Raw genomic sequence first — 22500 nt, 5'->3', positions numbered from 1 at the left:
GGCATCTTATAATCTTACTCTGTTATGGTTTCTGGCATTTTATAGTCTTACTTTGTTGTGGTTTCAGGTACCTTATAGTCTTGCTATGCTGTGGTTTTTGGCATCTTATAGTCTTGCTATGTTGTGATTTCTTGCCCCTTATAGTCTTGCTATGTTGTGGTTTCTGGCATCTTATAGTCTTGCTCTGTTATGGTTTCTGGCCTTTTATAGTCTTGCTTTGTTGTGGTTTTAGGCACCTTATAGTCTTACTATGTTGTGGTTTCTGGCATCTTATAGTCTTACTATGTGTGGTTTCTTGCCCCTTATAGTCTTGCTATGTTGTGGTTTAAGGCACCTTATAGTCTTGCTATGTTGTTCTTTCTGGCATCTTATAGTCTTGATATGTTGTGGTTTCTTGCATCTTATAGTCTTGCTTTGTTGTGGTTTCTTGCAGCTTACAGTCCTGCTATGTTGTGGTTTCTGGCATCTTAGGTTTTACTCTGATGTGGTTGCTTCCATCCTACAGCTTCATTGGCTTGTATTTTCTGGCATTTTATAGTCTCGTTTTGTTTTTTAGCTCCTCTAGCCTAGCTATGTTATGTTTTCTGGCATTTTATAGCCTTGATATGCTATGTTTTCTGGCATTCTATGAGCTTTCTGTGATTTCTGGCCTTTTATAGGTTTGTTAAAATGTTTTCTTACATCTTATAGGCTCCTTATCTTATATATTCTACCATTTTATGAGCTCGTTGTTATGTTTTCTGGCATCTTATAGCCTCCTTATGTAAGAATTTTTAGTATTATATAGTTAAGTAACGTCACGTTTCCATGCACCTCATGAACCATTGTCTTAAAATGCTTTCTGGTAGCTTAGAGCCACATAATGTTATGATGTTCAACATATTTTACACTCAATATTTTATTTTTTTTTGCCATGTTTTAGCCCTCAAGTGTGATGTAATCAGCATCTTAATACAATAATCATATATTGTTTTGCAGTTGTCAAAATAAAGTTTGAAGAAAGTATAGACAATGTCAAATGAGTGTTTAAATACTGTACTTCAAGATAACGTCATTGTTACGTCACAGACAACACTTGCAACTTAAATAATAAACATTCTCTGGAATGTTTCAGAGCTACTGCGGAGAGAAGTGACCAAATTTGGCTCCAATACATAAATAAAAGTCCCTACTTTCTGCAAGATTACTGAAACATTCCAGAGAAAGTTTATTATTTAGGTAGATGGTAGTGTATGTGAAGTAACTATGACATCACTTTGTACGTTTGTCAAACAAGAGACTATAATTCCGCACGAAACATAAGCATTGTCTTTCAAATGTATCCATGCGAGCTTGTTTACAATTGTCAATAGTTTTGGATCAGTAGCTAGTACACGGGGAGTGATGCACAGACCTAGTAAATTTGAGCCAAGTGGCAATTTTCCTCTCTACAGGTGATGACGATAGAAATATAAAATTACTAAAGACATTGCTCAATATAAGCAACTGATAGACAGATGAACAGACAGCAGAAAAAATTAACCATAGGTTAATAGGCAGGTACAAAAAGACAGAAAAAAACAATTCCTTAATATGGCATATAGATCGATAGACGGACAGGGAGGACAGAGAGACAGAATCGCTTACCGTACAATCTGACGTTGCTGGCGGCCTCACCGAGAGAATTCTTGGCGGTGCAGACGTAGCTGCCGAAGTCCTCCTGCCGAAGGTTCCTGAGGGAGAGCTTCATGACGGTGGTGTACCCGTCGCGAATCTCCTGCGTCTCCTGACGCGTCGAGTTGATCAGCAGCTGGTCGCTGAAGCTCCAGAAATGGACGGCGTTGGGGAAGGCCGCCACTTGGCACTCCAGGGACACCGAAGTGCCAATCGGTGCCCCGACTAGCTGATTGGGTACGGTTATGACCGGCTGGACTGGAAGGAATAAAAAGAATTTTAGTGAATTAAACTGAATGTAAAAACATTAATTGGCACTCCAGGGACACCGAAGAGCTAATCGGTGCCCTGACTAGCTGGTTGGGTACGGTTATGGCTGGCAGGACTGGAAGAAAGAAAATTCGATTTTACTGCATGGGGTGAAAAGTGAAAGTAAAATCAGTCACTTGGCACTCCAGGGACACTGAAGTGCCAATCGGTCCCCCCTGACTAGCTGGGTGGGTACGGTTATGACTAGCTGGACTGCAAGGAATAAAAAGAATTTTTAGTGAATTAAACTGAATGAAAAGTGATGGGAAAACCACTTATTGGCTCTCCAAGGACACAGAAGAGCTAATTAGTGCTCCCGACCAACTAATTAGGTATGGTTGTAACTGGCTGGACTGGTAGATATAAAGATTTTTTATTGGATTGGACTGGATGAAAGGCATAGGGGTAAAGTGGTACTCTTTACTGCGGTGCCAACCAGTGAACTGATAAATTGGTTATGTATAATTATGACTGGCTGGACTGGTAGAAGGGAAAGCGGATTTGCTTGAGGGGTATTGGCACAGCTGGGTCACCGACGTACCAATTACAGTCCTTAGTGAATAGTTGGGCATGGTCAAGATAAACAATTTGGGATTACACTGAACTGGATGAACAGAAATAAACAATTTGGGAATATACTGAACTGGATGAACAGAAATAAACAATTTGGGATTACACTGAACTGAATGAACAGAAATAAACAATTTGGGATTACACTGAACTGCATGAACAGAAATAAATAATTTGGAAATATACTGAACTGGATGAACAGAAATAAACAATTTGGGATTATACTGAACTGGATGAACAGAAATAAAAAATTTGGGATTAAACTGAACTGGATGAACAGAAATAAACAATTTGGGATTACACTAAACTGGATGAACAGAAATAAACAATTTGGGATTACACTGAACTGAAGGAACAGAAATAAAGAATTTAGGATTACACTGAACTGCGTGAACAGAAATAAACAATTTGGGATTACACTGAACTGCATGAACAGAAATAAACAATTTGGGATTACACTGAACTGCATGAACAGAAATAAACAATTTGGGATTACACTGAACTGCATGAACAGAAATAAACAATTTGGGATTACACTGAACTGAATGAACAGAAATAAACAATTTGGGATTACATTGAATTGAATGAACAGAAATAAAAAATTTGATGAACAGAAATAAAGAATTTGGGATTACACTGAACTGCATGAACAGAAATAAAGAATTTGGGAATATACTGAACTGGATGAACAGAAATAAAGAATTTGGGATTACACTGAAGTGAATGAACAGATATAAAGAATTTGGGAATATACTGAACTGAATGAACAGATATAAAGGAATTTGGGAATATACTGAACTGCATGAACAGAAATAAACAATTTGGGATTACACTGAACTGAAGGAACAGAAATAAAGAATTTAGGATTACACTGAACTGCATGAACAGAAATAAACAATTTGGGATTACACTGAACTGAATGAACAGAAATAAAAAAATTGGGATTACACTGAACTGAATGAACAGAAATAATGATTTTGGGAATATACTGAACTGGATGAACAGAAATAAACAATTTGGGATTACACTGAACTGCATGAACAGAAATAAACAATTTGGGATTACACTGAACTGGGTGAACAGAAATAAACTATTTGGGATTACACTGAACTGGATGAACAGAAATAAACAATTTGGGATTACACTGAACTGGATGAACAGAAATAAACAATTTGGGATTACACTGAACTGGATGAACAGAAATAAACAATTTGGGATTACACTGAACTGGATGAACAGAAATAAAACAATTTGGGATTACACTGAACTGAATGAACAGAAATAAAGAATTTGGGATTACACTGAACTGGATGAACAGAAATAAACAATTTGGGATTAAACTGAACTGCATGAACAGAAATAAACAATTTGGGATTACACTGAACTGCATGAACAGAAATAGACAATTTGGGATTACACTGAACTGAATGAACAGATATAAAGAATTTGGGATTACACTGAACTGCATGAACAGAAATAAACAATTTGGGTTTACACTGAACTGAATGATCAGAAATAAAGAATTTGGGATTACAATGAACTGAATGAACAGAAATAAACAATTTGGGATTACAGTGAACTGGATGAAAAGAAATAAACAATTTGGAATTACACTGAACTGCATGAACAGAAATAAACAATTTGGAATTACACTGAACTGGATGAACAGAAATGAAGACGTTAGGATTATACTGAACTGGATGAACAGAAATAAAGAATGTGGGATTACACTGATCTGAATGAATAGATATAAAGAATTTGGGAATATACTGAACTGCATGAACAGAAATAAACAATTTGGGATTACACTGAACTGGATGAAGACTGGCGTGAAATAAACAGTCACTTGGCACTCCATGGTCACCAGGAAACCAATCGGGGCGCAGACTGACTGGTTGGTGAAAAAAAATCTAAGTGGAATAAACTAGATGGAAACAACGAATTCGTATTTCGAGGGTAAATTATTTGCCAATTGAAGTCCAGACTAATTAGCAAGAGAAGCTTATAAGTGGGTGTGTTAAAAGAGAGAACATTTGAAATAATCAGAATACCCTAAATTACCATTCTGTTATGACAGATAAAATTATTATTATTATTATTATTATTATTATTATTATTATTATTATTATTATTATTATTATTATTATTATTATTATTATATTATTATTATTATTATTACTATTGTTATTATGATTTTTATTACTATTATTATTATTATTATTATTATTTCGGGAGTAGACCCTCTTTTAAGCAGGTTTTATTAAAAGTGATTGCTGCCTCAGTGGCGTTAATTTTGTAATTAACTTTTTCTATTGTTCTGATTATCTTTTTCTCTTCATTTGAACAATCCACCAGTAACTGGGAAAGGAACATATCCTTGAGTCGAAGGATGTGTTAAACTTAACTCCACGTGATTTATAATTTTTGTACAATAGTGACGATTACTTTGTGTGCACTAACATTGTGATAGTGTTTTATACTTTGTACATATTATCTGTACTTTTAAAATGTATTATTATTATTATTATTATTATTATTATTATTATTATTATTATTATTATTATTATTATTATTAGCTAAGCTAGACAAGGATTATCATCATCATCATCATTATTATTATTATTACTATTATTATTATTAGCTAAGCTTGACAAAGATTATTATTATTATTATTATTATTATTATTATTATTATTATTATTATTATTATTATTATTATTATTAGCTAAGCTAGACAAGGCTTACCATTATTATTATTATTTTTATTATTATTATCCTCATTAGCTAAGCTAGACAAGGATTATCATCATCATTATTATTATAATTATTATTATTATTATTACTACTATTATTATTAGCTAAGGCTGACAAAGGTTATTATTATTATCATTATTATTATTATTATTATCATTATTATTATTATCATTATTATTATTATTATTATTATTATTATTAGCTAAGCTAGACAAGGCTTATTATTATTATTATCATTACTATTATTAATATTATTATTATTATTATCATTATTATTATTATTATTAGCTAAGCTACACAGAAAAACCTCGTTCGATTCTGTTGGATAAAAAGAGTGGAAGAAACATTTTTTATTTCTATATTGCAGAGACCCTGAAGTGGCAATTACTAGTCTGACGTTCTAGTTGGGTAGTTATGATCAGCTTTACTGAGAGGAGATAGAAGCCATTTGGTTGACTTCAATAACAAGGTCTTGGCAATCTTGTGTCACTCAAGTGTTATTTAGAGCCACTCGGAATGGTTGGCCTTCGTTTTGACTACGAGAGAGAGAGAGAGAGAGAGAGAGAGAGAGAGAGAGAGAGAGAGAGTGTGTGTGTTTCAATCAAGTAGTTCTGAAATTTATTTGTGACGAAATCTGAACCAATAATATAAATGTTGATTCTAGAAATATTTCAAATCTGATATAAATCCTTAGAATCAACCAATATTCAGAGAGAGAGAGAGAGAGAGAGAGAGAGAGAGAGAGAGAGAGAGAGAGAGAAAGTTTCATTCAAGTGGTTCTGAAATTCATTTGTGACGAAATCTAAACCAATAATATAGAAGTTGATTCTGGAAATAATATTTCAAATATGATATTAAATCCTTAAAATCAACCAATATAAAGAGAGAGAGAGAGAGAGAGAGAGAGAGAGAGAGAGAGAGAGAGCGAGAGAGAGAGAGAGAAGGATGGATTGGAAAAGTTATTTATCAAATAAGACCAAAAATAGGAACGATAATTCAAACAGCAATAACATAAGAAAGTCAATACTCACACTGAATGTCGAGGACGATTCTTTTGCTAATAGATGGCGGCACTTTGTTACTGGCGATGCAGAGGTAGGCGCCCATGTCTTTCCGAGTCACTTTATTCAGCACGAGTTCCTCAGAATCTGGTGGGGAAGGAAGACAATTACTGTTGTTGGAGTAAATGATTGTCTTAGTGTTAATGGAAACTATCCCCATAAAAACCATACAGAAATTTATTATTTATATATTTATCAAAACACAAAAGAAGGGCAAAATGATCTTTCAGGCTAGCTGGTGAACTTGAGGAAATTTCGTTCAGAATGGCTGGTGAAATAAATATTTCAGGAAGGTAAGATTTCAGGATGGCTGATATATTACAGATTGCATGATATGTGTATGTATATATATATATATATATGCGTGTATATATATATATATATATACATATATGTGCGTGTATATATATATATATATATATTTATATATATATACTGTACATATATGTGTGCGTATATATATATATATATGTGCGTGTATATATATATGTGTGTGTGCGTGTATATATATATATATATATGTGTGTGTGTGTGTGTGTGCGTGTGTGTGCGTGTATATATATATATATATATACACGCACACACACGCACACACACACACACACACATATATATATATATATACACGCACACACACATATATATATATATATACACGCACATATATATATATATATTGCGTGTATATATATATATATATATATGTGTGTGTGCGTGTATATATATATATATATATGTGTGTGTGTGTGCGTGTGTGTGCGTGTATATATATATATATATGTGTGTGTGTGCGTGTATATATATATATATATACATATATATATATATATATACATATATATATATATATACACATATATATATATATATGTATGTATATATATATATATATATATACAGTATATGTGTGTGTGCGTGTGTGTATATATATGTATGTATGTATGTATGTATGTATATATATATATATATATATGTATATCACCGACACATTTTCACCAATATCTATTAACATCACCTGTGGGAAAAAATCTTTCTCTATTACAGAAACCAGCAAAAACTCTACTGTATAGTTTCTCAAGATCTGAAATGGCCAAATGGTGGAAAATATTAATTACCAAATGATTTATTGTTTACTGATGGTGTCTTCATAGATAATCTAATCTTATCAGGTAAAGAGTTTATAGTAACAAAAAGAGTAATAAGTTTTTTATCCCTAAAAGATCAAGTAATGCTTCTATCAAAATTGCTCCTCAAATTATTATATGTTTTAATTAATCTGATCAAATCGATACACAGCAGCAAATAGAAGCAAGAAAGGTGATTTCAAGAAAATCAAGAGCAGTTTCTTACATATACTATTAAAATCTTTTACCAGTTTTTGAAGTTTCTTTTCATTATCCCCACGTAGCACAATATTACCTGTAAGCATCACTCATTCCTCATCCTATTCATATATCATTTTCTTATACTATACCTACAGCAATGCAAAACTACCTTCATCTATCGATCACAGTGTAGGTTTTTTTCACATTATTGACATGACAAAATACTAATGTCAAGAACTTTCATTTTCTTTTATAAACGATTTAAGGGAATTGCCAAGAGAGTTCTAAAAGGACAATAAACTGGGTAACTATTGTCATCTGCTTTGCAATACAAATATTAAAGTTGCGGGCATTGTAAGTGCGCTCCAATATGATGAAACTGATTCTATGAAGTGAGAATCATAGTAGAAAGGAGTAGGGTGTAGACGCAATCGACAAGTGTAAGGCAACGGCTAAGGCGGCCAAGCGTACGCTCTCCTCTAAGGTTAAATTGTCATTTGGAAACGAAAGTAACTTAATTAAATAGTGTTGTATAAGCATAGTGACTTAAAGACATATTTCATTCCTAAATACTGAAAGGAAACCTGAGCCAAGGATAAACAAGTGGGAATTGACAAGGTATAACTATAAGAAAACTTTGGAAAATGTTCAACAGTTCTAAACCATTAAGGATAAAATCGTCTCTGTTGGGTTTGGGATTCTACGGAATACACACAAATCAGGTAGAACAAATAGTCTTAGGCTAGGTTACACAGGAGTCATTGTTCTAGGTTAGGTTAGGTAGGACCCGGAGTCCTAGGTTAAGTTAGGTAAGACTCAATATCTAGGTTAGGTTATATAGGACCCGTCACCCTAGGTTAGGTTATATAGGACCCGTCATCCTAGGTTAGATTAGGTAGGGCAGGTGTCCTAGGTTAGGTTAGGTTTGGGTCTGCAAGTTATGGATAGGATGCATTCATTAATCTAATTTCTAGGACTCAGGACAACGAAGGAACGCAAAATATCAAAGTTTTCATTGCTAACACTCAAGATGTAGAACTCAACCCACCGTTGTTCTGTGGTCCTTTGACAGAGAGCGGTTTCTCGTCCTCTCTCTTCCAGTGGATCTTTGGCTTTGGTATTCCCTCCGCTCGACACGTCAATCGCACGTCGTTGTCCTCTTGTACTGTGACGTGAGATTGGCTGCTCTCCTCGTCCACGAACCTTGGTGGAACTGAAATAGTAACAATACAGGTTGATACAGAAGTCCCTTTACAGAATCTAAAGGCCTTGAAACACTTAAATTACTGTTAGGTTTCCATTTATCCTTTTATTCCTCTATTTTTGACTATGTATAACATGGCTTAGATATCTAATGCAATTACCTAAATTTCCTTTAAAAAAAATAATAGTAATAATAGTGATGATAATAATAATTATAGTAACACGTACAGAAATAAGAAGGTGAAAACAGGTGCTCAATCGCCAGAAACTTCCAGCACTGAATGACGAATTTGTTTCGCGTTCAAGTATTGACCACGCCCCCGAGTTGGAAAGTTGCCAGAAGTTTGCATGCAAAACATTTTCAGTTAATTTCCTTCACAAATCCAATAATAGTAATACTAGTGAAGATAATAAAAATTATAGTAATTATGATAATGATAAGTAAAGAAAGAAGAAGATGAACAAAGATGCTAGATAGCCATAAACTTCTATGCATGGAATTTGTTTCACGTTCAAGTATTCAAGTATTAACCACGCCCCCGAGATGCACAGTTGCCAGAAGTTCCCATGCAAAACATTTCCAAGCCTTACTGAGGTATGAAACTATTCATACATGCAGTATGCATAACTAGTGTACGCAACCCGTCACAAATAGATAAATATTTACATAGATATGCATGCACGCACACATAGATTCAACCCGCCCTCCTACCCAAGGGACGGAGAGTTATACATTTGGCAATGTCGTTGGGCGTGACCAGAAAAATATATATATATAAATATATTTAATTAATTATAAATATACTATTATTATTATTATTATTATTATTATTATTTGCTAAGCTAGAACCCTAGTTGGAAAAGCAAGATGCTATAAGCCCAGGGGCTCCAACAGGGAAAATAGACCAGTGAGGAAAGGAAACATATATATAGCCAGACACTTGCCCTTTATATTCTCCATTAATTAAAGGATGAATTAATATATCATATTCTGATTAATTACAACTGTACACAAAGCTTAAACAGTATTAGCTATGAATAAAAAGAAAACTTTACATTATATGTTTTAGCACAGTACTATACCCTAAGTATTCCACAAAAATGACACATGGGCACACACACGCACATACAACAAATGCAGCCATTTAGTCCCCTGCAGGACAAAGGACTCAGACTTGTCCTTTTTTTCATGTCTGGGGTTTGACCATTTCATTACTACACTGACCATTACAGATTGGAGATTGTGGGAAACTTTAGTTTGATCGCTCACAGCAAACCAACCTAGTATAGGTGACCGAGACTAGAACAGCTTTGCTGTTCATGGCGATACACAAACCTTTTCAGTTTGCCAAGGTATCCCTACTCAGAAAGTATAAATATATATGTATTTGTAATATATATATATATATATATATATATACAGTATATATATACATATATATATATATATACACAGTATATATATATATATATATATATATACAGTATTTATATATATATATATATATATATATACATTAAATATGCATGCACACAAGTGCCTATACAAACGGAGACACGAATGAGCATTTGATAATCTAATTCGCACAGAACAATGACGACAGATGAAACCTTTTCACCGTCAAATTCAGGTCATTTTTCCATCCTTTGTAACCGGACGGTTATGAATTGCACGTCGCCCGACCCACCGGCCGTGACGTATAACAATAAAGCTAATGATTACAATAACGTTAATGATAACGGCCGTTACGTAACAAGCTTATAATCCTTATTGACATTTTCGCACCGGCGGAAATCCCGCAAAGGCAAATCATGAAAATACATAAAGCGGAAAATGTTGTTGGTCGCGCGCATGCGCGCAACGGGGACCCGTCCGGGCATCCAGCTAGCGTCCGGATAAATCGCCAATTTGGCCGTTGCAATATTTCTGAATTAAAAGTGTCGCCTCTTCTTTCTCTTTCTCTCTTTTATTCCCCCCTCCACGATCACTCCCTCCCCCTCCCCCTTTATAACAATCGTTTTTGGGTGTAGGGGGCCCCCTGGGGTGGGCCAATAAACCCATTTATGACAAATCATATCATCATTTCGCTCCCGGATTGAAATATGACATGCAGATACCTGGTCCCTGGTCCTCCCCCCGGGAGGGTCAATGATTCTTTCTCACTTTCCTCCCCTCCTCACCCCCTACCCCCCCTCCCCCCTCCCCTCCCACAAAAACTCTCTTCCATTTTTCAGGTCAAATATATGTAATTGTTATCAGCTTTGCTCTAGCTGATATGATATCAGTCACTCGTGATTGGCTTATCCCGTGATGTCTTTGTAACCGCGTTGCGCTTCTATTAAACCTGATACAATTGCATTAATGGAAATTACATAGAATCGGCTCCGGGATCCTTTTGTGTTGTATCATTATTCCCTATAATATATATATATATATATATATATATATTATAGATCTATACATATTTATATATATACAATAGGCCTATATATATACACATATACTTGCCTATATATATATATATATATATATAGGCATATATATATATAAATATATATATATATATATATATATGCGTATATACACTTATGTGCATGGATATTTATTATGTGTATATATACATATATACTGTATATATATATATATATATATATATATTTATATATATATATATATATATATATGATTTATATATATATGCGTATATACATTTATGTGCATGCATACTTACTATGTATATATATATATATATATATGTGTGTGTGTGTGTGTGTGTGTGCGTATATACACTTGTGTGCATGCATATTTATTATGTGTATATATATACATATATATTTACATATGTATACACACACACACACACATATATATATATATATATATATATAAGAATATATATCACTACCAATCGTGATTTCAATTAGTGTAAATATCAACCCCAATGGCATTTAATAACCACGTGTTGCAAACTCACAATTCAGCTGGAGATGGGTTTATTTCAAGTGTATGAACAGATTCCTGAATTCGACAGGAAGATGTACGGTGACTTGTCATAAACTTTTATCTCTCTTGATAGCTCAGTTGGTAGAGTCCTTATTATTATTATTATTACCTCCGCCAGGAGGTTATGTTTTCGGTTCGGTTTGTTTGTTTGTTTGTTTGTTTGTTTGTTTGTTTCTCTGTTTGTCTGTCTGTCTGTGGACAACGTAGAGGCCACATTTCTACACGGAATCACTTCAAACTTGGCCAAGTAGTTCCCCAATGTGTATGGAAGAACTGATTAAATTTTGGTCAAGGTCACCCCAAGGTCAAGGTCACAGGGGTCACTGGTGTCACTATGATATAAGTGGCCATATCAAGAGACAGAAATAAAGCACTGACTTTTGCATAAGCCAACAGGGAAGTCCTAGTCCAGGCGCAACCCATGGGTGATGTTCAAATTTATAAAGGTCAAAGGTCAAGGTCATATTGGTGCATTATATCAATGTCATATTAAGTATCAGTGGCAAATGAACAAAGATCACTTGAAGGTCAAAAGTCAAGCAGGTCACTTGAAGGTCAAGGTCACGTGAAGGTCAAGGTCACGTGAAGGTCAAGGTCACCTGAAGGTCAAGGTCACGTGAAGGTCAAGTACATTTGAAGATCAAGGTCACTTGAAGCCAAGGTCATGTGAAGGTCAAGGTCACGTGAAGGTCAAGGTCACTTGAAGGTCACGTGAAGGTCAAGGTCATGTGAAGGTCGAAGTCACATCAATTCATGATTCTAGGACATATGGCGCTCTAGGTCACCTTGGCGGAGGTATGTCCTCTACGAGGACCATGTCCGCGTTCAGGACTTGCTCACTTGTTATTATTATTATTATTATTATTATTATTATTATTATTATTATTATTATTAAATGCTAAGCTACAATCCTAGTTGGAAAAGCAGGATGCTATAAGCCCAGGGGGGCGCCAACAGGGAAAATAGCCCAGTGAGGAAAGGAAATAAAGAAAAAAAATATTTTAAGTATAGTAACAACATTAAAGTAAATATTTCCTATAAAAGCTATAAAAACTTTAACAAAACAAGAAGAAGAGAAACTAGATAGAAGTGTGCCCGAGTGTACCCTCAAGCAAGAGAACTCTAACCCAAGACAGTGGAAGACCATGGTACAGAGGCTATGGCACTACCCAAGATTAGATAACAATGGTTTGATTTTGGAGCGTCCTTCTCCTAGAAGAGCTGCTTACCATAGCTAAAAAGTCTCTTCTACCCTTAACAAGAGGAAAGTTGCCACTGTACAATTACAGTGATGTAAGAACAATTGTTTGGTATCTCAGTGTTGTCAGGTGAATGAAGACAGAGGAGAATGTGTAAGGAATAGGCCAGACTATTCGGTGTGTGCGCAGGCAAAAGGAAAGTGAACCATAACCAGAGAGAAGGATCCAATGTAGTACTGTCTGGCTAGTCAAAAGACCCCATAACTCTCTAGCCCTAGTATCTCAACGGGAGGCTGGTGCCCTGGCCAATCCACTACCTACTAGGCAGGGGTTCGAATCTTTGCCCAGCTAGAAGCTATATATATTCCCAAGATAGAATTCGACATTAAATGCCATTGTCATTGATATTTACATATATAAATACATACACACACACACACACACACACACATATATATATATATATATATATATATGTGTGTGTGTGTGTATTGGTAAGCAAAATAAGATTTTTAAAAAGTAAAATGCCACTTTCTTTACAACAAAAAGTATTTAATTAGATGGTTCTAATAGTATTAATTTAAACATCAGAAACATGTAGCCTTACCAAAGCCTTAGAACATAAGCTAGTTACAACTCAAAAAGCTATGGAAAGAATAATGATGGGAATAACACTTAGAGACAGAAGATTGGAAACATGGATACGAGAGCAAACTCAAGTAGAGGACATTTTAACAATTCGTAAGGAAAAAAAGAAAAAGGACATGGGAAGGACACATAATGAGAATAATAGATATTAGATGGTCATTAAGAATAACTGTATGGGTCCCTAGAGATTGCAAAAGAAACATGGGAAGGCAGAGAAGACGATGGCTTGACGAGTCTAGAAAGTTTGCGGGCGTGGACTGGCATTTAAAGACCATAAATAGACGCGAATGGAAAAACATGTCTAAGGCCTTTGTTCCTCAGTGAACTAGTGACGGTTGATGTAAACACACACACACACACACACACACACACACACATATATATATATATATATATATACATATGAACAATAACTTAATTCTAAGAAGAATCTTAGGATTATATTAGAGTTTAATTTGGAAAATGTTAACTGGGAAATTTAATCATTTTCAATATGAAACTTAATATATATACTGTATATATATATATATATATATGTGTGTGTGTGTGTGTGTGTGTGTGTATGTATATATATATGTATATATATATATATATATATATGTGTGTGTGTGTGTGTGTGAGTGTGTGTGTGTAACCAAAGAAACACCCATCTTAGAATATACTTTAATGAATATATTGACTATAACTCACTCATCAAAGCATACAAGTTCCATGTTCCCCGTGAATGTTGTTTTTCTCTTTACCAAAGTGATCAGATAGAACTAACTTAACATTTCCTGATTTTTTGTCTATTTTTTCTTGATCTTTATTGAATAGACAAACAGTTGCTACCTTTCGTATTTTCAATAAATTTGTCTTAATTTAATAATAACTATTAATAGATGTGCAAAATAATTTTTTAAAGAATTATTTAAATTTTTCTTATTGGGTCATTTTAATTTTTCTGATAAATAACCATGATTTTTTTAATGAATTATTTATGAATTTTTGAATGAATTATACATAAAGTTTTAAATGAATTATCCTTGAATTTTAGAATTAATGATCCATGATTATTTTAATGAATTATCTGTGAATTTTCTTAATGAATTATACATGAAATTTTGAATGAACTATCCTTGAATTTTAAAATTAATTATCCATAATTATTTAAATGAGTTATCTGTGAATTTGTTTAATGAATTATACATGAAATTTTGAATGAATTATCCTTGAATTTTAAAATTAATTATCCATGATTTTTTGAATGAGTTATCTGTGAATTTTTTTCAATGAATTATACATGAAATTTTGAATGAATTATAATTGAATTTTGAAATCAATTATCCATGATTTTTTAATTGAATTATCTGTGAATTTTTTAATGAATTATACATGAAATTTTGAATGAATTATCCTTGAATTTTAAAATTAATTATCCATGATTTTTTTTAATGAATTACCCTTGAATATTTGAATGAATTATTGGTGAATTCTTTAATGAATTATCCATAAATTTTTATATGAATAAACTTACATTTTCAGCTGAATTGAGAGTCAATTTTTAAATGAATTTAAAGCAAATTTTCAAAAGAATTCAGAGTATTTCTTCAACGAATTAACTAAAGCATTTAAAGTGAATTAACCACGTATTTTCTAATGAATTAACAATGGTTCAGTTTTCAAATGAATTAAGAATAAATTAAGAATAAATTCACCACGAATTTTCAAATAATTTTAGAATAATTTAATCATGATTTTCCCCCATAGAATTTAGAGATACATATTTCCGAAATCTTCATAAAGTTTTGATGTTGAAAAGTCCTTAATTTTTCAGTTAAACATTTAAATGAAAAAGCTCCTTAACTCCTATTCTAACATTAAAGTATTTAATATCCTGATTTTCAAATTCAATAACCATGATTTTCTGAATGAATTAAGCTGTAATTCAAATTTATTATTAATATAAATCAACAGGATTTTTTATTCGATTTAACCCAAGTTGTTTTATATATATATATATATATATATATATATATATATTTCAATTTCTATGAATTAAATCAGTCCCCATAATATCTTCTAAAATATTCCAAAGGAGTTTTTATTAACTTATCTTTAAAAAAAAATCTATGACTTAATTAAGACTATATAATATATTATAAAATTTTCCCCAAAATTAATTCAGTCTCTATACTAACTTATAAAATATTCCCATGGAGTATTCATTAACTTATCTTTTTTTTTCTAAAACATTTTTTGACCTAATTAAGACTCTATAATATCTAAAATATTTCCATAAATTCGAGCTTCCTAAAATATTCCCATAAATTCCAGCCTTGTAAAATATTCCCATTAATTCCAGCCTCCTAAAATATTCTCCTAAACATTACTCTAACGGTTTCTAAAAAAAAAAAAAAAAAAAAAAAACTTTCGAGTCAACTCAAACCTATGAAAATCCCACCACCCCAAATCCATCCTTCAACTCAAAAACCTCCTCTCCAATCAATCAACCTCTTCCAGAAATTTCCAATAAATCAAACTAATTCTCGAGAGTTTAACCTTTCTCTAATTTCCCCCGAAGAGTGAATAGGAGTTTTAGTGCTGTTTTGGTATGCGATTTCTAATATGGCGTGGTTTCGGAAATCATTCTTTTGCTTTGGTATGCGATGTCAATATTTATAATAGGTAAAAAACCACAAGAATAATACAAAATCTTATGGTTCTTGTTTCACCGTGCGCTCGCTTCGCTTGCACCAAAAAAAAAATAAATAAATAAATAAAATAAAAACATCAACCTCCGTATGTAAGTGATGTTGAGCTGCGCACGTTAACATCAATGATTGATTATTATTTCTTAGATAGTTATTCACGGTATATATATATATATATATATATATATGTGTGTGTGTGTGTGTGTGTGTGTTACCATCATTTTGGAAAATTGGTCATTTTACAAAATGCCCCGCCATTATGCAAAAAAGTCCAAATTCGTGGTCACTTTGCAAAATAACCCAAATATCTCGACACTTTGCAAAAGGGCCAAGATTTTGGTCCATTTAAAAATATCATCGTTGGTAAGGTTACAAAATGTCCAATCAGCAAGTAGCTAACCTAACCTAACATAACCTAACCTTCTTGCTGATATATATTTATATTCATAATGCCAAAGCAAAAGCATAATTTTGAGATTGCATACCAAAACTGCATGGGAGTCTTAACATCATCTCCTGGCTACTGCTTCGTCTTTTTTCCCAGATCCTCATCGGTGGTGGGTCTAAAGGTGTGGTTTGATTACTCTACACCTTAAAGCAATCTGAAGTTTTTAAGATCAGTAACAACATTAAATTAGAGTGATGGAAATGGAGGTACAGGGAACGAGAAGGAGAGGGAGACCAAAGCGAAGGTGGGTGGACTGTATCAAGGATGACCTTCGATCAAAGGGATTAACCGGTCATGAAGTGTGGGACAGAGGTAGATGGAGAAAACTGGTCAGAAACATCGACCCCACATGGAAGTGGGAAAAGATGTAGACAAAGAAGAATAAGCAATCTGAAGTTTTTATAGTTTATATATAAAAGATATAATTTAATGTTGATACTGTTCTTAAAATATTTTATTTTGATTGTTTGTTACTTCTCTTGTAGTTTATTTATTTCCTTATTTCCTTTCCTCACTGGGCTATTTTTCCCTGTTGGAGCCCTTGGGCTTATGGCATCTTGCTTTGCAAACTAGGGTTCTAGCTTAGCTAGTAGTAGTACTTATAATAACAATAATACTTATAATAATAATAATAATAATAATAATAATAATAATAACAACAATAATAATAATAATAATAATAATAATAATAATAAGCCAAAGGTCCCTAACAGGGAAAATAGCCCAGCGAGGAAAGGAAACAAGGAAATAAATAAACTATATGATAAGTAATGAACAATTATAATGAAATATTCCAAGAACAGTAACAACATTCAATTAGATCTTTCATATATAAACTAATAAAAAAGGAAGAGAAATAAGATAGAACAGCGTGCCCGAGTGTACCCTTAAGCAAGAAAACTCTAACTCAAGATAGTGGAAGACCATGGTACAAAGGCTATGGCACTACCCAAGACTAGAGAACAATGGTTTGATTTTGGAGTGTCCTTTTAGAAGATCTGTTTACCAAAGCTAAATAGTCTATTCTACCCTTACCATGAGGGAAGTAGCCACTGAATCCTGACAATGCAATAACCCCTTGGGTGAAGAAGACTCGTTTCTATAAAGGAAAGTAGGTTAAACACAAGTGGTTTCGGATTCACTGTCACACCAAACCAGCCACTACCCTGTTCACATATTCTACAAAAAAGAGAATACAATTTTTACTACACTCTCTAAATTTCGTATGCGTTATGTTTTTGAAGTTCTATAAGTAGTATATATCACTGGAAACGCTGTTTAGGGATCACCACCCCGAAAAGGTGGCTAAGGGTTGGGTCGAATGTTATATACAACGAGCCTTTAAGACCTTTCCAACGAGCCCAAGAACACCTTTTTATTGTTTGTTGTTCCTGAGATGGCATACCCCTTATTTACGCGTCCCTACCCCTTATAGGGAGGGGTAGGCCCATCGCCACAGCCCCTATACGTCGCTGGACTTCGAGACCTTTCCAACGAGCCCAAGGATACCTCTTAACTCCTTGTGGTTGCTGAGAAAATTTTACTTTAATAATGTCTAAGGTTTATGGCATTTTTTCATCTGGTAATATAGGATCTTACGGCAAGACCCTTAGGAAAGAAGAGATTTTTTTTTTTGGGGGGGGGGCCTTGCCAGGCCCCTGAATGAATATTTCAGACAGACTTTTACTTTACAACAACTTTTCACGAATACATATATGCATGCATATATATATATATATATACATATATATATATATATATATATATATATATATATATATATATATATATATATATATATATATATATATATATATATATTATATATATATATATATATATATATATATATATAGTATATATATATATATATATATGTATATGTATATATGCATATATATATTATATATATATATGTATATATATATATATATATATATATATATACTAGACACGTGCTTTTTATCATATAGGGGGATATATGGAACATACTCAACTAAGAAACAGGGAAATAAGTACCTAGATACCTCGTGACAGAGAGAGAGAGAGAGAGAGAGAGAGAGAGAGAGAGAGAGAGAGAGAGTGACTTTTAATCAGGGTAATGGTCAGACTCTTTGATGGGGTGGTAGGATGGAAGGAAGGAGGGTTGACTCTGCCTCATTCAAACACTATGTAATATTCTTAGATGAATAAGCGCTTATCAACTTCTGCTTTAATTCATTAAGGATCCCCACACGAAGAACAACCTTCATTCTCTCTCTCTCTCTCTCTCTCTCTCTCTCTCTCTCTCTCTCTCTCTCTCTCTCTCTCTCTCTGTCGGTTTGCTTGTTTCTCTACGGACATATTTCTGGTTACAAATTTTCTTACAATTCTTTACCTTGTTAATTCTCTCTCTCTCTCTCTCTCTCTCTCTCTCTCTCTCTCTCTCGCTTGTTTCTCTCCGGACATATTTCTGGTTACAAATTTTCTTACAATTCTTTACCTTGTTAATTCTCTCTCTCTCTCTCTCTCTCTCTCTCTCTCTCTCTCTCTCTCTCTCTCTCTCTCATAATTATGAAATATATGGTAAATGTGCGTATTTAGACGGATATGGAGACGAATGCAGAGATCTCCATCCAAAAATATGCAAAAACCTAAAAGAAGGAAAAGGATGCAGTTTCAACAAAAAATGTCGATATATGCATCCTGCAACCATGAATGAAAGTAAGAAAACTCAGCAAACTGAAAAGAAAAATGAAAGCAAAAAAGAAACAAATCAAGAAACAAAAAAGCAGGCCGTGTATATACCGCGCTATGAACCAAGAGCCCCAAGATATGAGGCCTTTCAACCCAAACCTGCACATTTAGAGCCCAGCTACAAAGAATGCATCTATAATGCCAGGGGTTGGTGCAGATATGGGGACAATTGCAGGTATACACACACAAATAAATATGAAGGCGAAAGAGCAAATATAATAGAAAAGTTGGATTTTTTAATGGCAGAATTCCGGGAAATGAAGAAAAGAACAGCATATCAGAACAGGAAGGAAGCATGGGAGAATCCATATTATTACCAATATTAAATAATGGGGATGAAACACAAACCATAATAGTGATGAATGCACAGGGTTTAGTCACGAGTAACTCTAAAAGGAAAATAGAGTTCTTAGAAGAACTAACCCAAATTGAAAAAATAGATATATTAAATATAAGTGAAACATGGTATTCCCAAGAGACTGGCAGTGATGACCAGATAAAGGGTTTCCAAACTTATAGATCAGACAGAAAAAATAGGAATCAAGGGGGAACTGCAATATATGGAAGAGACATAAATCAAGGAAAAGTCTGTGAAAAATACAGCAACACAGAATGTGAATTGATTGCGGTAGAATTTGAATTTGAAAAACTAGTGAATATTGTAGTTTACAGACCCCCAAATACTAAGGAGTTTGACATAATAATAGAAAAAATAGATGATATATGTAGAAACCATAAAGACTGGAATATACTCCTATCCGGAGATTTTAACTTTCCTTTCGTGGATTGGAAAGAACGGATAGAAGAAAGTGGTTGTATTTATACATATAAAAAAGATAGTAATAGTAGCGCAGAAGATAAGAGGCAATTTGAAAAGCTTCAAGATATGCTATTAGAACATAATATGCAACAAATAAACCACATTCCAACAAGAAAGGAAAATGTCCTAGATCTAGTATTTGTGAATGAGGTGAATTATGTTAAAGAAATAATAGTGTATAACACGGGAATTTCAGACCACAATGTCATAGAATTGATAGTCCATTCCAAAGCAAGTGATCGCAGAATTAATAAAAGCACATAACTTTGGGAAGGATATGGAAAATATAATTTTTACAGTAAGAATATAAAATGGTCAGAAATAAATGAAAAACTGAATAAAGAATGGAAAAATGTATTTGTAAGTGATAATATACAGGTAAATACGGACATACTGTACAAAATACTGGAGAAAATTGTTGAAAAATATGTACCAAAAAAAACAATAAACAAAAGACGTGCATACCAAGAGACAGAAGGATCTTATTTCAGAAAATTAGAAAGTGGAAGAAAAATCTTGCAAAAGAAAAAAATGTGTGGAAAATGAGGGAAATAAAATGTAAGATAGAAAATGCAGAACAAAAGATTATACAGTCGAAAGGAAATGAAAAAAGGGACTTAGAAGAAAGGACACTTCAAAATATAAAAAGAAACCCCAAATTACTTTACTCCTATGCAAAAGAGATGAATAAAGGGAGAATAGAAATAGGCCCTCTAAGAATTGAAGGACGGCTAACGAATGAAAAAAAGGAAATATGCAACATATTAGCAGAAAAATATAAGAGTGAGTTCACACCAAGAATTGCGAATGAGAATAATGAAACAGAAATGAGAGAAGAAAATGTTGAATATCTAACGGATATAGATATTAATGAAGCAGATATTGTCACGGCTATAAATGAAATTAAAAATGGATCGGCAGCCGGACCAGATGGAGTTCCAGCGATTTTGTTAAAAAAAACTGCAAACACTATCGCGAAGCCGCTTGCAACACTGCTAAGACAAAGTGTAGATATGAGCGAGATATATATTAAACATAAATTAGCTTATATAACCCCTATCTTCAAAAGTGGATCAAGACTAGAGGCAAGCAATTATAGACCTGTTAGTCTAACATCACATATTATGAAAGTGTATGAGAGGGTAATAAAAAAGAAAATAATGACCCATTTGGTTAAAAATATTTTGTTTAATATGGGTCAACACGGTTTCGTGCCTGGAAAAAGTACACAGACCCAACTGATAGCACACTATGAAAACATATACAAAAATATGATAAATGAAAAAGACACAGATGTGATCTATCTAGATTTTGCAAAAGCCTTTGACAAGGTAGACCATAACATATTGGAGAAAAAAATGAGAAAGCATAATATTGTGGGAAAGATAGAAAATGGGTAAAAGAATTCCTGCAAAACAGAAAACAGATAGTGGTTGCAAATGACGAGAAATCAGATGAAGCCCAGGTAATATCTGGTGTGCCACAAGGTACGGTATTAGCTGCACTGCTGTTTGTTATTATGATCTCAGACATAGACTGTGATGTTGAAAACTCCGTAGTGAGAAGTTTCGCCGATGACACAAGAATAAGTAGAGAAATTACTTGTGATGAAGATAGGAACTCACTACAAAGAAATCTAAACAAAATATATGAATGGGCGGAGATAAATAGGATGGTATTTAACTCCGATAAATTCGAATCAATAAATTATGGAAACAGAGAAGGAATGGTATATGCATACAAGGGACCTAATAATGAGACAATCACAAACAAGGAAGCAATTAAAGACCTTGGTGTAATTTTAAATAGGAATATGTTATGCAACGACCAAATAGCAACACTGTTGGCTAAATGTAAAGCAAAAATGGGAATTTTATTCAGACACTTTAAAACAAGAAAAGCTGAACACATGATTATGCTTTACAAAACTTATGTGCGTAGTACACTCGAGTACTGCAATGTGATATGGTACCCACACTACCAAAAGGATATTGCGCAAATAGAGAGTGTACAAAGGTCCTATACTGCTAGGATAGAAGAAGTTAAGGACCTTGACTACTGGGAAAGACTGCAATTTT

At 33.4% G+C, this 22500-nt stretch overlaps 1 protein-coding gene across 1 annotated transcript in view; it reads right to left on the bottom strand.

Moving 5' to 3' along the window:
* Positions 1-22500, bottom strand: part of LOC137628679 (lachesin-like) — a 178087-nt gene that overhangs the window by 63571 nt on the left and 92016 nt on the right. The window contains exons 4-6 of the mRNA XM_068359830.1: positions 8720-8884; positions 6317-6433; positions 1627-1911 (exon numbers count right to left, since the gene is read on the bottom strand). Coding sequence (XP_068215931.1) covers positions 1627-1911; positions 6317-6433; positions 8720-8884 — 567 coding nt within the window. The remainder of the gene's footprint in view (positions 1-1626; positions 1912-6316; positions 6434-8719; positions 8885-22500) is intronic.

Source organism: Palaemon carinicauda, chromosome 36 (assembly GCF_036898095.1).
Source record: "Palaemon carinicauda isolate YSFRI2023 chromosome 36, ASM3689809v2, whole genome shotgun sequence".
NCBI lineage: Eukaryota > Metazoa > Arthropoda > Malacostraca > Decapoda > Palaemonidae > Palaemon > Palaemon carinicauda.
The sequence above is the reverse complement of the archived record's forward strand: the minus strand, read 5'-3'. Positions and strand labels throughout refer to the sequence as shown.